Source organism: Adiantum capillus-veneris, chromosome 6 (genome assembly GCF_014529385.1).
Source record: "Adiantum capillus-veneris isolate H3 chromosome 6, ASM1452938v2, whole genome shotgun sequence".
In the NCBI taxonomy this organism is placed as follows: Eukaryota; Viridiplantae; Streptophyta; class Polypodiopsida; order Polypodiales; family Pteridaceae; genus Adiantum; species Adiantum capillus-veneris.
Genome location: NC_140936.1, coordinates 1,133,469 through 1,150,465, shown reverse-complemented (window position 1 = coordinate 1,150,465; position 16,997 = coordinate 1,133,469). Strand labels below are relative to the sequence as shown.

At 41.2% G+C, this 16,997-nt stretch overlaps 1 protein-coding gene across 2 annotated transcripts; it reads left to right on the top strand.

The window, feature by feature from the left end:
- The first annotated feature begins 13,842 nt into the window (after positions 1–13,842).
- On the top strand, positions 13,843–16,264 carry LOC147455045 (uncharacterized). 2 transcript variants are annotated; one of them, XM_086515187.1, is made up of 6 exons: positions 13,843–14,325; positions 14,776–14,882; positions 14,964–15,096; positions 15,170–15,364; positions 15,458–15,620; positions 15,756–16,264. In XM_086515187.1, the coding sequence occupies exons 1-6, from the start codon at positions 13,999–14,001 to the stop codon at positions 15,776–15,778; spliced, it is 948 nt and encodes a 315-aa protein (XP_086371313.1). In that variant the 5' UTR covers positions 13,843–13,998; the 3' UTR covers positions 15,779–16,264. The 2 variants fall into 2 exon arrangements, with proteins under 2 accessions (XP_086371313.1, XP_086371312.1); XM_086515186.1 differs by having other exon boundaries at positions 13,846–14,325; positions 15,458–16,264.
- The last annotated feature ends 733 nt before the right edge of the window (positions 16,265–16,997 follow it).

Below are 16,997 nucleotides of genomic sequence, written 5' to 3'. Positions count from 1 at the left end.
TGGAAAGGTCTCTTTGAAAATCTAGGAACAAGATTGAATTTCTCTTCGGCCTATCACCCACAAACGGATGGCCAAAGTGAGTTAGCCAATCTTACGATACTCGATCTACTCAAGACTTATGTTACCGAAGTAGATCAACGCTCACAATGGGAAAAGTACTTACCTCTTGTAGAGTATGCCTACAATAATACTGTACATACTTCTATGGGAAAAGCACCTTTTGAGATCATTGAGGGAAGACCTAAAAGTCCCTTGCTACTCAAAGTACATGGGAAGATCTTCGCCGCCGATGAGTATAGCCCTGACCTATAAGAATCTTTTTAAAAGATTAAGGAGGCTATATCCATCTCTCAACAAAGGCAAAAAGCTGCTGCTGATAAGCACATAAGAGCCTTAATGTTTAAAGAAAATGATTGGGTCTTACTCAAGTTTCCTAAGGCTCGATTAAGGCAAACGACGGGCAAAAATTCTACGGGCCATCAAAAGTATTATGCTAAACTAGCAAAAAGATACTATGGTCCTTTCCAAATCTTGAAGCCCATCAATGAGACGGCTTATCAACTCAAGTTGCCCAACCATTGGCTCATACACAATGCCTTTCATGTAAGCCTACTTAAGCCCTACAAAGGAGAGCCACTGATCCGAGCCTATCACAATTTTTTTTTTTGGCTATATTTTGCTGGTTTTCCATGCTTCTAGAGGTTTACAATAAAAGAAAGAGTGAGAACAACCTCTTGGAAAAATTCAAAAAATGATTGGATGGGAATTTTTCCTTGACTAGTTCACCGGAGGTGAAAGGTAGAACCTAGTGGTAAAGGGAAGGAAAATATGTAAATGTGAAAAGGAAAGTTATGATGTGGTTGTGGAGCCATGCACCATGATTCAAGGGTCATGAGGGGTTCATATCATCATGGCTTTGGAGCCATATAATGATTCAAACAAATGGGACCCGGGTGGAAGACTTGGTGAAGGAAAAACAGACACATGATTTTGCTGGATTTTTAAAAAATATGTCCACTCCGATCCAAGAAAAGTTGTCTTCATCAAAGTTGTAGCTGATGAGCTGTAGATTCTGACCATATTTTTTTTATAATTTTTGCATTTACGGTCTAGGAGATATGGCCAAAATGGCGGACGCTAGTTTTTCCAACTGTGGTGGAGACCACCCCTCTACCTTTACACACACACCCTTCCTTTTCCACATTGAGTCCTTCTCTAAAATCAGCCATTAGTCTCCTCCCCCTCCCCTCCTTCCTCCTCTCTCTCAAGCTCATAAAACCATCACAAATTCCTCTTCTAATCACCTCTCAAATCATGCTTAATCTTGTTGTAATTCATAAGTTGTCATTCAACCCCTTTCTATTATTACTAGATATGCATTGATTTTACGTAGATTTCTTACATTTAAAAATAAGGAAGCTCTTGGACTCAAGCTATGGAGGAAGGAGTGAAGACAACACAAGTGATGATGGAGCCAATTAATTGCAAATTGGTCAACAAATCACTTGGAAGGAGCTTCTTCATTGGTGGAATGTCCCTAATCAAGCTTCATTTGTACAAATTGCACTTGGATCTTAACTTCACTCCTAATCACTCTCTTGCCTATATAAAGAGCCCTTCCCTTTGTAATTGCAAGGCCTCCCTCAGCCTCATTGAGTCTTTGTATCACTCATCATGAGCCCATAAGACTCATTCATTCACTCTATTCTTTGCACATTCTAGAGTGCAAAATGTTTTATGCTAGTAACCTCACCCCCTCTTATTTATGTTAATTAAGAGTGATCTTTTATGTGTGTGTGAAAGTGCTTGAGGTGATTTTTTTGCTAAGTCTTGAGTTGTTGTTTAGTAATCTACATGCTATTTGTGTTGGGAGTGCTTGAAGTTATCCATTTATTGTACACACATTGAGATTAATGCTTCATTCATAGTGATAGCTCTCTCTCTCTCTCTCTCTCTCTTTCTCTTCCCGCAGCGGTCCTAGCCCACGCTCCAAGGCTAGGTGGTGCCCTCATCTCATTTCCCTTGTGGCGCAATGGAGTTTGTTTTGGTGTAGAGGCCGCCATTTCAAATTTCCTTCGTCACCACCAACTAAACCAATTATTGAAGACCCTCCCGAAGTTGAAGACCAAGAAGAGGTGCTACAACCCGAAGCTGTCCTTCGGCATGAAGACAAGGTACTACGACATGGTAAGATTATCCGACGGTATCTTATTAAGTTCAAAAATTATCCTTTTGAAGATGCTAGATGGATGCAAGGAATACAGCTTAAGGATAGTATGAACCTTGTCAATGCTTACAATGCTACATTAGAGTAAGCAAATGTACAAATTTCTTTTAAATGACTCATGTTTTTGTCTTATAAGACTAGTCCTCTTTTTAATTGTGCACAAAATTAACTAGTATGCATGCTTAGAATCATGTTTATGATGACGACGTCTCTCAAACACCAAGTAGAATTTGTCACTCTACTTTGGGAGAATGAAATGGACTAAAGAGCAGACATGCTTGCGGCAGCTACGTCTCCCAAGCACCTAATGGATTAGTCATCCATCTTGGAAAGATGTCATAGGGTAAAAAGGGATCCTCTACCCGCTAAGTAAAATTGACTAATGATTAAGGCTTTATCTCTTCTACCTCATAGTCGAGGACAACTATGAGTTCAAGAGAGAGGTAATGTCATAAAATCTAATATCTAACCAACCCAAATGATTTTCTCATATTAAATTGATCACTTAATGTGGGAGAATGAACGGGAACAAGTGTTAAGATATAGATATGTGCTTATAGATCTATCTCAACACGCGGCCAATGGTAAAGGGGCCCAAATGAGAGATGTTCTATCAAAGAGCAAGGCTAACCAATGGAGCATAAGACCTTAGGGTTAGCTTCATTGAAGACCTCCAATAATGTGTGTAAAAGTCCTTTGACCTTAGGTAAGCTAGGTCTGAGCTTGAGGTGGGAACCCGGTCCAAGCTCGAGGTGCTTGTTGTGCTTGAGGTGCTTGATTAAGGTGCTTGAGGTACTTGACCTATTGCATGATTAAGGTGCTTGAGGTGCTTTGACATGCTTGCCTGAGATGCTTGTGGGAACACCCCTAGTCCAAGTGCTTAGTCATGCTTGATGACTAAGGTGCTTGAGCACCAAAGGTCAAAGAGATCTCTACAAAGAGGGGGGCGAGCCCTTTTCTTCCTTTTCTTAGGGACTAGAGAGAGAACACACACACACACACACACACACTCAAGGAAATCCCAAGCTTAAAGAGGCAACAGGGACACATGTCAAGCCCCTACCCATGTTACCTCCATGAGGTGCTTGAACTCTATTGGCTAGGATTAAAAGGGGTCCAATGATAATTTACAACAATTATCTGATTGTTTTTGCATTTATCAAGTCCTCTCTCTCAAAGGGGAAAGGGGGACACTTGTCCCAAGACTACACCTATTGCTAGAAATGGCCCAAGCTTGTGATTGGCTAGGCTTGGCATGAGCCAATGAGCTTCAAGGATGAGCTAGAAGAGGGGGTCGACCTAGCAAGGAGGGGGGTTGCTTGCAAGATATACTCACCCACACACACTCACAAACACTCCCATTGTGTGCTATGCAAAGTGCAAGAGCTACCTCTCCTTCTCCAAGAAAGTAGAGGTTGAGAGCCTACACCAACACTCTTGGCTATGGAGTGCAAATCCAACCAAGAGCCATGCCAATTCCTTCATCATCAATTCCTTCAGGTGCTTCCCCATGAAATAGTCTCGAAAGATGATCTGCTCGTACGTGTGTAGTTCCCTTTTTAACGACTACTGTGAAATCAAACTCAAGCAATAGGATAAACCAACGAACAACCCTTTCATCGTTGCAAGGTTTGTTTACTAGATATAACAGTGCTTGGTGATCCACAAAGAAAACGAACTTGTTTGCAAAAAGGTAATGTCTAAATTTTTTAAAAGCATATATCATTCCTAGACCTTCTCTCTTGGTAGTGGTATAATTTTTCTCCATGTTGTTCAATTGCCTACTAGAGTAGCAAATGAGAAAATCCATTTTTTTCTCTCTTGGCTGGGCTAATATGCACCCTATGGCATAGGTTGTGTCATAAAATCTAATATCTAACCAACCCAAATGATTTTCTCATATTAAATTGATCGCTTAATGTGGGAGAATGAACGGGAATAAGTGTTAAGATATAGATATGTGCTTATAGATCTATCTCAACATGGGGCAATGGTAAAGGGGCCCAAATGAGAGATGGTCTATCAAAGAGCAAGGCTAACCAATGGAGCATAAGACCTTAGGGTTAGCTTCATTGAAGACCTCCAATAATGTGTGTAAAAGTCCTTTGACCTTAGGTAAGCTAGGTCTGAGCTTGAGGTGGGAACCTGACCCAAGCTCGAGGTGCTTGTCATGCTTGAGGTGCTTGATTAAGGTGCTTGAGGTACTTGACCTATTGCATGATTAAGGTGCTTGACCTGCTGCATGATTAAGGTGCTTGAGGTGCTTTGACATGCTTGCCTGAGATGCTTGTGGGAACACCCCTAGTCCAAGTGCTTAGTCATGCTTGATGACTAAGGTGCTTGAGCACCAAAGGTAAAAAAGAACTCTACAAAGAGGGGGGCGAGCCCTTTTCTTAGGGACTAGAGAGAGAACACACACACACACACACTCTCAAGGAAATCCCAAGCTTAAAGAGGCAACATGGACACATGTCAAGCCCCTACTCATGTTACCTCCATGAGGTGCTTGAACTCTATTGGCTAGGATTAAAAGGGGTCCAATGATAATTTACAACAATTATCTAATTGTTTTTGCATTTATCAAGTCCTCTCTCTCAAAGGGGAAAGGGGGACACTTGTCCCAAGACTACACCTATTGCTAGAAATGGCCCAAGCTTGTGATTGGCTCGGCTTGGCATGAGCCAATGAGCTTCAAGGATGAGCTAGAAGAGGGGGTCGACCTAGCAAGGAGGGGGGTTTCTTGCAAGATATACTCACCCACACACACTCACAAACACTCCCATTGTGTGCTATGCAAAGTGCAAGAGCTACCTCTCCTTCTCCAAGAAAGTAGAGGTTGAGAGCCTACACCAACACTCTTGGCTATGGAGTGCAAATCCAACCAAGAGCCATGCTTCAATGCTTAAGCTTGCCATCTCCTTCTTATTCAATACTATGCTATTATGTATGCTAGCAACAAGAGTTATGATAAGTGAGGAACTAATTCTTTCTCCTACGAAATGTTTCTTCTTCCTCTTCCCTACCCTCATTCCCTGCTAGCTCTCTCCACCTTCGAAGGTGTTTGAGGTCTTGGGACTGCGGCTTGGGATAGTTAAAGCTTTCTTCAAGTTTATGTTATGTTTGTGATGCATGAAGCTTTCCATCTTCATTGCATCACCTACGTCACAAGGAACACAAAGATTGTATTGTAACAAGTCTCTCTTAATGGGAGAAATCATAATACAAATGCCTATTGGAGGGGGGACCGGCTCCACATAAATCCGGCTCAACTGTTTTCATGTTCTCTAAATTCTCTCTCTTGCAAAAGTATTGTTCATGCCAAGTTAACTAATTGCTATGATTATGTTGCTATCTTCAATTATGTTCACCCGCTATGCTCACAAAGTCATTTCTCAAAAGTACTCTCATTAATTTCCGCTACTCTCAAATTAAATAGGCCAATTCCATTACAGGTTGATGCATCAACATGAACGTGAAAGATCTTGCTCCAATCAGAGGCTTACAAAATTGAAGCAGAAATTAATCTCTGCTTCAATTTGTGAAAAACCTGCTCACATTCTTTCGTCCATTCAAATTTAGCAATGAGGGCATACAAAGGCTTAGCTATTACAACATACATGTATATGAAGCACCTATAGTACCCACAATGACCATAAATGACAACACTTCTTTCATTTTCGTTGGTCTCGGTAGTGCGGAAATTATTTGTATCTTTTCTTGATCAGTGGAAATCCCGTTTTTGGACACAATGTGCCCCAAAATTTTACATTGTCTTACTATGAAGACACATTTTTCAGGGTTTAAGCAAATACGATAAGTTCTGCACTTTTCAAAGACTTTCTCTAAGTGCGGTATGTGATCACTTCTCAGGTGAGAATGAACACAAAGACCATTCATGTATATCTCTAAAAATTGTTTGAGATATTCCTTGAATGCATGACTCATTACTCTTTGAAAAGTGGTAGGTGCATTGGTCAGGCCGAAATGCATTACCCTTGCATGCAAAGCCCCACTGTAATGCAACTGTTGTCTTATACTAATCTTCTGGTTTTATGGTCAATTGGTTGTAGCTTGAGAACCCATCTAGAAAACTATAGGCCTCCTTCCCCGCAACTCTCTCGATTACATGGTTTGTTATTGGTAGTGGATAGTTGTCCCTGATGGTGGCAGCATTTACCTGTTTGAGGTTCACACAGACTTGCAATTTACCATTGTTTTTGGGTACTACCACAATTGGGGACACCCAATCGGTGTGTTCAATCTCGTAGATAAGCTCCGCATCTTTCAGTTTTTCTATCTCCTCAATTTTTTGGCCAAAGTCTCATTGTACGTATAAGGATGTTGTCTGCGTGGTCCGACATCACTTTTAAGGGGTATCGTACGTTGACAGATCTTTGGATCTATTTCCTTCAGGTATTTATACGATCAAGCAAACACATATTTATACCGTCCGAGTGTATCTATCAGAAGCCGCTCTTCTTCTTCCGTGAGGTCCGTGGCAATGTATGCCAGTTTAGGTTCCTCCCCTGGTTTTGCTACATTTGTGCATTTGGCTTTTTCAGGCCCATCATATGAAGTTCCAGGCTCTTTTGGGTCTCATTTGGGCTTCTGCACTACAATTTTTCTATCAACGAATAATATACTTTTTGTAGTGGGAAGATGCATCAAACTTATCATTGTTTGATTCATCATTAGTTTCCAACTCTGTTGTCCAAACTTCTTTCAAAGTTCGTTTCAATTCATTGTATTTGTGTTTGCGCTCGGTTTTGGATAACTTTGTTGCCTTTCCAGAAACTTTTCGTATGTGGCTTCTTCTATTATAGAAACATTCGTGGGTCTCATGGTTTGTCCATTTTTGTTAAGTAGAACACCACTTCAGTACACACGATACGTTTACTCCTGGCCTTTTTTGGAGGTTGCACCACTGAGTTGGGATGATCTCCTCCACAAGTGTCACATTTTCTGGTGGGTTGTTGTCGTGTGTTTGGGCTCTTCGTGTTTCCTTGGTTCATCCTTTTGATCAGTTCCTTGATCATTTGATCAACATCCAACACAATTGGGTTTTGCCTACCTAGTTTCATTGTGGATTCACTAGTGGTTGAAGAGGTGCTACTCATCCCTTGGTATGTGTCATCCATCACCTCTCCATATGCCTTGCAATTGTCTACCAAATTCAACGCCTTTTTTGTGACTTGCTCAAAAGTAACACATGCCTTTAAGTGCAAGTCTTTTTTAAGGGTGTCATTTCTCAATCCTTCTATGAAAAGGACTGATAGTCTCTCATCCTGAAATAGTTCTCTAGCAGGGCATCTTTCTATGTATTACTTAAATCAAAGTGAGGCTTCCTTCACCTTTTACTTCTCCTTTTGTCTAAATTCATAGATATGGGAGACATTATTATGCTTAATTCCTCTCTTTGAGAATTCCTCAGTGAATTCTCGGAGAAGTTGCTCGATACTTGGGAATTCCAGGCTATTTAAAGGTTGAAACCAGGTCAAGGCCATTCCTTCTAGAGTCAACCCAAATCCTTCATATTGAGTATGGAAATTGGTTACCTGTTCCGCCATCAACACTTGTTTGAAGATTGAAAGTGAGCATACGGATCTCTCGATTCACCATACTTTTTGGGTACACACTTTTCCAATTGAGACGGTCGCATGCGTCTGGAATCCATAACCATCCTCAGCATTCCTAGTCGTCCGGATGTGGCCTCTCTAGCTTCATATTCTCCCCTTGGCACTATAATTGATATCCTATTCGCTATACGTTCGTCAAGTCGTTCTGTTCAATCTTGTGTAGTAGCCAGAGAAATTCTAGTTGTGTAAGTCAAATCAGGTGCTGCACTACCCCTTTGTATGTTCATAGAAGCCCTAGACCCCGTTGACCCCATAGGCCCTGTGTTCGAGAAGCGTTGACGTCCAAAAGAATCTTCCACTCTGGTTCTTACTGGACTTACATTCCCAGTTTTTGGTCTCATATGAGTAGTCGTGGCTTTAACTTCGTCCGAATTTACATAGTATTGGTGGAGGGGTCCCCCAAAATATGTATTTCGCTCTAGCTCCTTACGGTCCATATGAGAGTATTTTTGGCCATGCTTATCCATTATGACTACTTGGATACTTCTCCCCTTTGTGTAAGTAAAAACATATAGTTTTTTTCGGTCAGTCAACTCCTTGATGTGGGGTTCATCTCATCTATAATAGAGCATTTGTTCTCCATTATTGGATTTATATAGCCCCACGTAAGTGTTGTTTGTCTTAAGCCGCTCTGTCTCGTTAGTGCATCTGAGAACCGCGTTTTGCTTGTCCATTTTGGGTGGTTCATCTGCTAGCTCTTCATCTACCTTGTCCTTGGTGCCAGACATTCCCCATTTGTCCACAATAAAGGGGTTGTGAACCACTAGGTACATTATTCCCTCTCTGTCAAAGTATCTATCTCTGTCATAATCCACATCTACAAGGTTCTTGAACTCTCTTGGCTTATTTTCCAACTTAACACAGTGGTGGTCCATTCCATCCTTATAGATTTTGGCCTTAAACACATTTTCAAATTGAAACTTTAAATACAACAATTTTACGTCAGATGCAGGTTGTGAAGGACCTGCCCCCATGGAAGTTACTTCCTTAGGGTTCTACTTGTTGGATTCCTCAGTCATTAGGGTGTATGATCTTTCTGACGAGGTGTCAAAAAAGCTTTCCTCTACAATGGCTTCTAAAGGATGCAGTGGTCTCTACCTTTAGTTGAGTGATTGCTCACTTGTTCTATGATGCTCTGATTCCTATTCTGGTACAATCTTCCTGATCGCAAATACATGAAGAATTGATATTGCAAAATCCAAACAAGGTTACCTGATTGGCTAATTTGAATTCCCCGTTTTGGTCTTACTTATTGGGTTGTATTCTCTAGCACTTGCAACCTGTCAAAAAATGCTTGATAGCTATGAGTTTACAGCTCTTCCTGTTAGTTCGAGCTTTCAATCGACAAAATTTAACTAGGTTTTTCAATATTCCACAATTTTACTCACAACATCAACAATTCATGTCCAATTTCAATTTTGAAAAAGCCACCAGGTTCCTGGGGACTACCTCTCTCTGTGGTAAAATTCTGCTCTTATGCTGACTTAGAGGAACATGGATCGAGATCCATGTTGGGAGGCCAAACTAACTTTTCTTGGTACCAACAGAATCAACATGATTAGTAGGTCATTTGGTACTAGAATTTTTGAAAATGGATTTCTGGATTTTTAGAATTAGGTCAGTTATGTCACTTGCTTAGAATGCTTGACAGTTCTGGACTTTTGGCTTGAATTTGGAGATCGTAATTCAGTTTTGAAATGATCACTACAATCCCTGGGATGTTCCCTAACTATTTTGCAAGTTTTGCATCAATTTGTGTCAGAGGAACATGGATCACGATCCATGTACCTAGTTGGCAGAATGAACCGAAACATAGCACATAGCTTTTCTTTTGCTCCTTGATGTCAGCTTTAGGGTTTTTGTAGTGATTGGACTTTTTTAGGTCAACCAAAAGTCAATTCTTTGGTATGTTCCAGTGGTTTCCCCCTGGATCTGTTTTATGCCCTTTTGGCCCACCTTTTGATCATTCCTGATAATAGTGGTTTAGGAAAAAGTACTTCAAATCTTATCACTTTTTTACCTGTCAAATATCAGCTCAAAATTTCCAAAAGGTACATGGATCGCGATCCATGTTTGGCATGAAATTGGCATGATCTTTGGTGAGGTTGTGATAGAGGGTGTGGTGATGCTCTTCCCCAAATCTTTTTGGATTTGACCCACTTCTTGCAGGCCAAAAGCAAGATTTTGTGTCTGGTTTGCGGTTTTCTACAAACAACTCTTTTTTTGGTATTTTGATTAGGTTTTTACACTTTTTTGTGGTGGACCCTTTGAGAAAAGTTGTTGCCTTAGTTCTCAAGAGTGCACTGATCAATTTTCCTTTACAATTGTCAACCAGGTACATGGATCGCGATCCATGTTTGGAAACATTTGGTCATGAATTTTTGTCTTGTTAGTTCCCTGCTTTTAGTTGAACCCAATTCTCACCCCTTTTTGGATTTGAACAAATAAATTCTTAGTTTTCTCAATTTTCACAGCTTTGCTCTTCTTAACCCAGTTTCTTGATTTGAATATTAGCACCCTATTTTTGACCAAACTCAAGATTCTGATGTCTGAGAGTGAGTTCTAAGCAAAGGAGACAATTTCTACTCACTTGGCATGAAAGGTACATGGATCATGATCCATGTTGGGCAGACAAACTGGAAGAAATGTGCACAGTTTGTCTCCTGCAAGCTTGTATATCCCCTTTTGACAAGTTTTGTTGAGTTTAGTTCAACTTTGAAGCTCTGACCGTCAATTTTACAACTTTTCAGAGTTATGATCTTTTGGCACCAAAATAAGGTTTTGGACAGTTTATACCTTGATTCTTTTGGCCCCAATTGATGGTGGAATTTGTTACTTAACCTACTCGTATAAACTGAAGTAAATGCACAAACATAAATGAATTTAACAATACAAAAATGACAACGACCTATATGGTGAAACCATCCTTTCCAAGCATGGGAAAATCAAAGAACAAAATACTCTTTTGTAATTCACTCACAACTTTCTTTGCTCATAAGGAGTAGCATTGGTTGGTCTTGGACTCCAGTCTCTACTAAGCACTAAACCTACGTCTAGCTGCTTTACTGTGTAAGTGTAAACGGAATAGGTGTCAAAATCTTTAGAAATAATTTTGTGTACAACTAAGCCACTCATCACCACCTAAGGATCGACTTCTCCGGCAGCGGCGCCAATGTTAGTGGGTCGCCGCGACAGACGTCTGCAGCATAGCTTTTTGTTACTAACATAATGTCAATATGCAAGGAAGTGACTCGAGATGGGGAACAGAGACTTAATGAGATCGTCAACCTCACCAAAGTGAACCTAAAGGACTGTTCATACTTTTACAAAAGCAAATCAACCACTTCCTAGTCAGAAAATCAGTGTATGTCCAATCTCAATGCTCTAGGTCATCACGCCTTTTCGGCATCCAAATGAATTCGAGATGCAACGAAACTTAAGGAGAGGTATTATAACACCTGAGGGAATACTCCTACCAGGTTCTGCAGTCATTTGGGAAGGTACATAAATCACGATCTATCCCAAAAAATAGAAAACTAACACAGAACTACACGAAAGGTTCCCCTCAAGCATAGAAACACTCTTGAAAGGTCAAAACATAAAAAAACAACCATTTAAGATCTCAAATCAAATGTATTTAGCTCACAAACAGGATGTCGTGAACCACAACAGAATTGAGAATAAGTACAGAATTGGGAATCGAATTCTGATTTCCAGACAAGAGAAAGATTGGTTACAGTTTGTAGCAACAAGGCAGCTCTCAATCGACGTCCAATTACTTCCAAAGATAATGATAGTGTTTTTTACAAAACTAAGGGTTTTGACTTAAGAGCTTGGGACTCTTTTCCACGGCCATTCGGCCACTTACATGGTTTGTAGGCTCAGAGAGACTAAGAGGGAATGATAGATTATATTACAATTGAGAATCATCATTAGCAGAACGACACTTCTTCTTTTGAGAAATTGCTCGAGTACAACAAATCCGCCTTTTGAGTGACATTCCGCTGTGTCCACCAAACATCTTCCAAAAGATAAGACTAATCCTTGACTGAAAATTTCTTCTTGGGAATGTATTCTGTTGTCTTTATTGGGCTCGCTGATCGTTTGTGAAGCATGGTGGGTGAAGAGCTAGTTTGACTAGCTGATCATTTTAGAATATGAGTGGTTGAAGTGCTATTCTTTGGGCCGATGGTTGCTTTCTTCTTGCGAGTATTGCAAAAAAAAGTAGGCAGCACATGCACTCTGCCACAAAAACAGACCCTACCACCGTTTTTGTGCACCAAAACCTCTATACACAATAGGTCTTTAAGCTGTGGGTGTCTCTGTAATAAGAAACCTTTACACTTGCATGGGGCAAGAGAAGAGATGGATAGAGTATAGCATGTCCATGGTATGTTATGTGTAAGATGTTTGTGGCTTTGGCTGAAGATGCAATGTAGATGGATGTGTGGAGGGAAAGGCGGTTTTATTTTTTGTAGCATTGAAGTGAAACATAAGAGCTGGAGTACTCAAAGAGATTTGAATTATCTTATCCCTTCGTGCGAAGTTTTGATCCTGTGTATCATATTGTTTCCAGGTGAATCAAGATGGGTTGATTCCATTGGTTGAGTTCCCGCTTTAGTTCTGTCGCTTTTGTTACTGTGCTATATGTTTCATGATTAATAGAGATCATACTCACTACCTGCATTCTTCTTTAATATAGACATCTCTCATGATTACTGAGAATGTGTGTGTTGTGTGATGAGCAGGTGCTAGTCTTAATGGAAGAAGGGGCTACAGGAGTTATGTGTAGACGTGGATGTTTTTTGCGTCCAATCGAGGGCCACTTGGGAGCGTCATGGCAGTCAGCTGAGAGACGCGAGTCATTCTCTTATTTTTTTGGTTCCACATTGTAAAATATGTTTTTTTATTGACACACATTTATACTTGTACAAGGTTTCTATCATCTTTTAAAAGTGTCTTTCTATTGGATCCCTACTACTTTCTGGCCCCTCTACCCTGTGTGTGTGTGTGTGTGTGTGTGTGTGAGAGAGAGAGAGAGAGAGAGAGAGAGAGATCATTATCTTCCTCAAAGGTCAAATATGACCCATGGGACTAAATTAAAACAAGCTACATGCAATATGTTGAGTTGGTAAATGACTGTCAATCATGTTTTTCTTCCGATTTCAACCAAGTAATGTGAATTCTAAACAAGTTGTAGAGTTCCAATGGTAGTGTGTTTCCCTAGCGGTTGTTGATGTGGTAAGTTGTAGAGTTTGTAAAGCTGGGAAAGCGATTTTGTAGGAGAAAAGTTGCGAGTTCAGTTGCGTGCAGGACTTCCAATAGTCTTTGTGCCACAATAAACTCAGCAATGAAGACCTGAACGCGATTTGGGGGGGGGGGGGGTCCACTATGTTTGGGACAATGAGAGAATATTTGAGACGAGGCAAAAAGAGTGGCAGGCCCTGCGGTCTTTTTGGCCGATTGGGGAGACGAATAGACTCCTGTGCTGCGCACATGGAGACGTTCAACTGGACGTTCAGTCAAAAAGGGGCTGCCACATCAGCCATGCCCGCCACGCCCCTGTAGCAAACAAACGGTTCCTTCACCGGCCTCACTGCAATGAACCCCCCCCCGCCGCCCTTCACCACGTTCACGTGAACTTTGAGACGTTTGAGTGGCGGGAAGAATTTTGCACAACGCACAGGGTTTGCAAAGCTGCACGTTGTTAACGTGGCTAGCCTACACACAATATGTCAGCAAGGCAATAGAAGCAACGACCGCAACGTTTCCCAATACATGTGCGCAAACTGTTGTTCGGTGAGCTGCATTCAAGCTGCCAACTAACGGGTATTCGTCTGTCTCATGTGCGCGCTACATCCATCTGCCCAAGGGCTTCTAGGCTCTCGAGGTTGGGGGAGACCTTTTTAACGTTGATTGGAACGCGTGGGAACTTTACCTGAAAAGAGTAGATGACCGTTAGGAAAGGCGATTATACGCCCCCATTGAAAGAATTCGGCAGTGACGATTTTGTTGAAGCTTCTCTATAGCTGACATCTGTGGGTGCGAGAGAGCTCACATACTTGTTTCATCTTCACGTTGCGTTCTCCGCTTTCCGGTGTTTCTTCGAAAACCCTTGGGGTGAAGCTCTTCTCCATGGCTCTGCGCAGCATCAACTCCACTGCCAGCTCTAGGGAACGCAGGATAGGCATGAAGAGAGGAGGGCGCGCCGCGGTGCCTTCTGTAGCTTCCGGCACTAACGACGAGAATGTGGACCTGCTCGGGAGCCCTAACTGCTTGCTTCCCCCACCCTCTCGTACCTGCAGAAGCTCCCCATCGCCAGTATGTACAGATGGCTTGGCCTGCAGAAGCTCTCCATTGCCAGCTGAGGCTGGAGTGCCAACTGGAGATGCCTCCGTCGAAGTGGAGTACATTCTCTCAGAAAACCTGCCGCATCTTGATAATCCTGATGATTACCTCAGTGTAAGTCTTACTTTCGCAGTTGCTCGATCTTTCACCTAATTTCGTCATGGAAACATGAGTTTTGGTTCATTTGCTCCTGTTCCGTAGATGGATAAGCTATATTCTTTCTTTGTGCACATCTCCGAACTGTTTCTCGTGTTACATGCTTTCCTGTGCATTTTGAAAGGCGTTTAGCTTCCTTCCTAATAGGTTATACTTTTTGTATTTTTGTTTGCTTGTATTTTCTGTGAATCGTGATCTTTTCAGCCGTTTCAAGACTTAAGCTGTGGGTGAGTCACCGTTGCCTTCTGCCTTCTTGCTTGTCTTCTTTGTGTTGAACCAAGGGAGCAGCGAGTCCATATGGTAAAGAGGATATATATATTTTTTTTCTGTTGTTTGTTTTTTTCTCTTTGTTTTCTCTGTGGCAAAGGATGAATGTGTGGAGAATACTCACATAAATTCATACTTCAGTCTCTGCTGCAAAGGCTTGATTCAAAGGACTGGGTAAAAGTTTGTGAAGCCATTAACATCATGCGACAATTGGCCATCTACCATTCAGCTGCGCTTATGCCACTTTTGTAACTCTACAAACCTTTTCTAACTGCTTTCACAAAGTACTGTTTCTATCTGCTACCCCTCTCATGTGTTTTTACATGCAGGGAGCAAGCAGTCCCACTTTTAATCAAAGCGATGAAAAACCCTAGGAGTGCACTTTGCAAAACTGCTATTATGGCTTCTGCAGATTTACTTAAATCCTACCCAGTAGACATTTTGGCAATGCTTGAGCAACTGGTAACTGGCGGTTTTCTATTATACAGCTGCAATGATTTGCGGCACTCTATGCTAAAAGGTCCTTCATGTGCAGTTATTACAGCTTTTGTTAAAAGCATCCCAAGACAAGAAGTTTGTTTGTGAGGAAGCAGAAAGATCTCTTCAGGTGATGACTGATCAGTTAGCGCCTGCCCCGCTGTTGGAGCAATTGCAACCATATGTGACACATCGAAACCCAAGGGTTCGTGCAAAAGCAGCTTCTTGTGTATGCAGAGCCGTATCAAAGCTTGTAAGTTTCAGGAAAATACAAGTGGTTAGTTGATTGTATCTCTTTTAGTGTGTTACATACACCTAGGCTCTTGCTTATTTTCAACTTTTGCAGGGCTCAGGAGGCATCAAGAGTTTTGGTGTGCAGACTCTCTTGCAGATTGCTGCATCTCAGTTGAACGATCAGCTTCCAGAGGCTCGAGAGTCTGCACGAAGACTCGTGGCTGAAGTTCATGCTGCTTATTCTTCTTCCTGTTCACACGAGTCGTTGTCCGAAGGTGCCCCCAGTCAAAAAAGTTGGGACGACTTCTGCAATACAGAGTTGCAGTCACATGTTGCACAAGCAATTCTGCGCATAACTTTAGATTGCTGACTTCAAGAAATGCTTATGGTATGTGTCTGATTGTTTCTAGGATTCGGAAAAAGGGTCTGTTGATGGCAAATCAGATTCTTTATGATGATGTTCCTTCAAAGAGAATCCCTATTCTCAAGCGTCAGCAGCTGTGGATCCTTATTTTCAGTGGTTAATGAGCATAACCAGTTCAAGCTCTCATGTAGCAATTCATTCAAGGAATTATTTGTTGGGTTTCTAATTACTCCCATTTTGTCCTTGTGGTGGATTAAGGTTGGGTGTGTAACTGGACACAATGCAGTAGTAGTGGTATGGTTAACTGGAGGTTGTGTGTAAGTTCTTCCTCCTAAGGTGACAAGAATGCAGTAGCTTTTCTTCCTCCTAAGGTGACAATGTCATAGAGGCTGCTTATCTGTTGGGTTTCCTATTGCAGGAAAACTGTTCATTCATGATCAGACGTTTGAGACAACTAAGCTATGTTTTCCATTCTTTTGGGTGGGGTGAGAGAAGCTGTACAAATGTTGATCTGGGTTTTTCTTACCCTCTTTATTGTGTGGATGTCACAATTTCTATGTATTCTTGGATGCATCACAGAACAGGAATTGGAATATGCAACTGAGACTTGCAAGCTCAAATATGTTCACAATTGCAAGAATCCCACCTTTGAAGAGTCGTGAACAAAAGTAAAGCCATAGTAAACACTTTTTCATTCTACTAAAGAGTAGCAGAGGATGAAGAGAAACAAAGTGCACGGATTGTAAATATTGTGCATGATATAAGAGTAGTACAGTGTGATGAGAGTAGAGTGAGGATCTATATATACAAGAGAGAGCTTGTAGTGATAAGCTAATTATAATTACATATGAAAATATATGCCAATGAGGTTAGAGCTACTTTATCGAGGGCAAACCATTCAATTTAGGTTCTCTGTTCATCTCATAGGTGGTCAAACCAATGCTGAGAGAGGCAATAAAACTCACTTTTATGAACCGGTGATGGATGTAGTAGAAATTTGATTCATTCAAGCCTTTGACTATAAGAGGACTTGGAGGGAATATGACATGCCTCAAGATTATTATGTCAAAGTCATGTCAATTTTCATTTGACATAATAATCTTGAGGCATGTCATATTCCCTCCAAGTCCTCTTATAGTCAAAGGCTTGAGCCTTTGACTATAAGAGGACTTGGAGGGAATATGACATGCCTCAAGAATATGAATGAAAATTGACATGACTTAGACATAATAATTTCATAGCTCAGAGGTTGGAAAGAACATGACCATCACATGACTTCCATCTTCTT

Excerpts from the sequence above, each read along its gene's own strand:
- LOC147455045 (XM_086515186.1), top strand. The coding sequence starts at position 13,999 with ATGGCTCTGCGCAGCATCAACTCCACTGCCAGCTCTAGGGAACGCAGG. Across the intron at positions 14,326-14,775 it reads ATCCTGATGATTACCTCAGT|TCTCTGCTGCAAAGGCTTGA; the intron begins GTAAGTCTTACT and ends TTCATACTTCAG. Across the intron at positions 15,365-15,457 it reads GCAGAGCCGTATCAAAGCTT|GGCTCAGGAGGCATCAAGAG; the intron begins GTAAGTTTCAGG and ends CAACTTTTGCAG.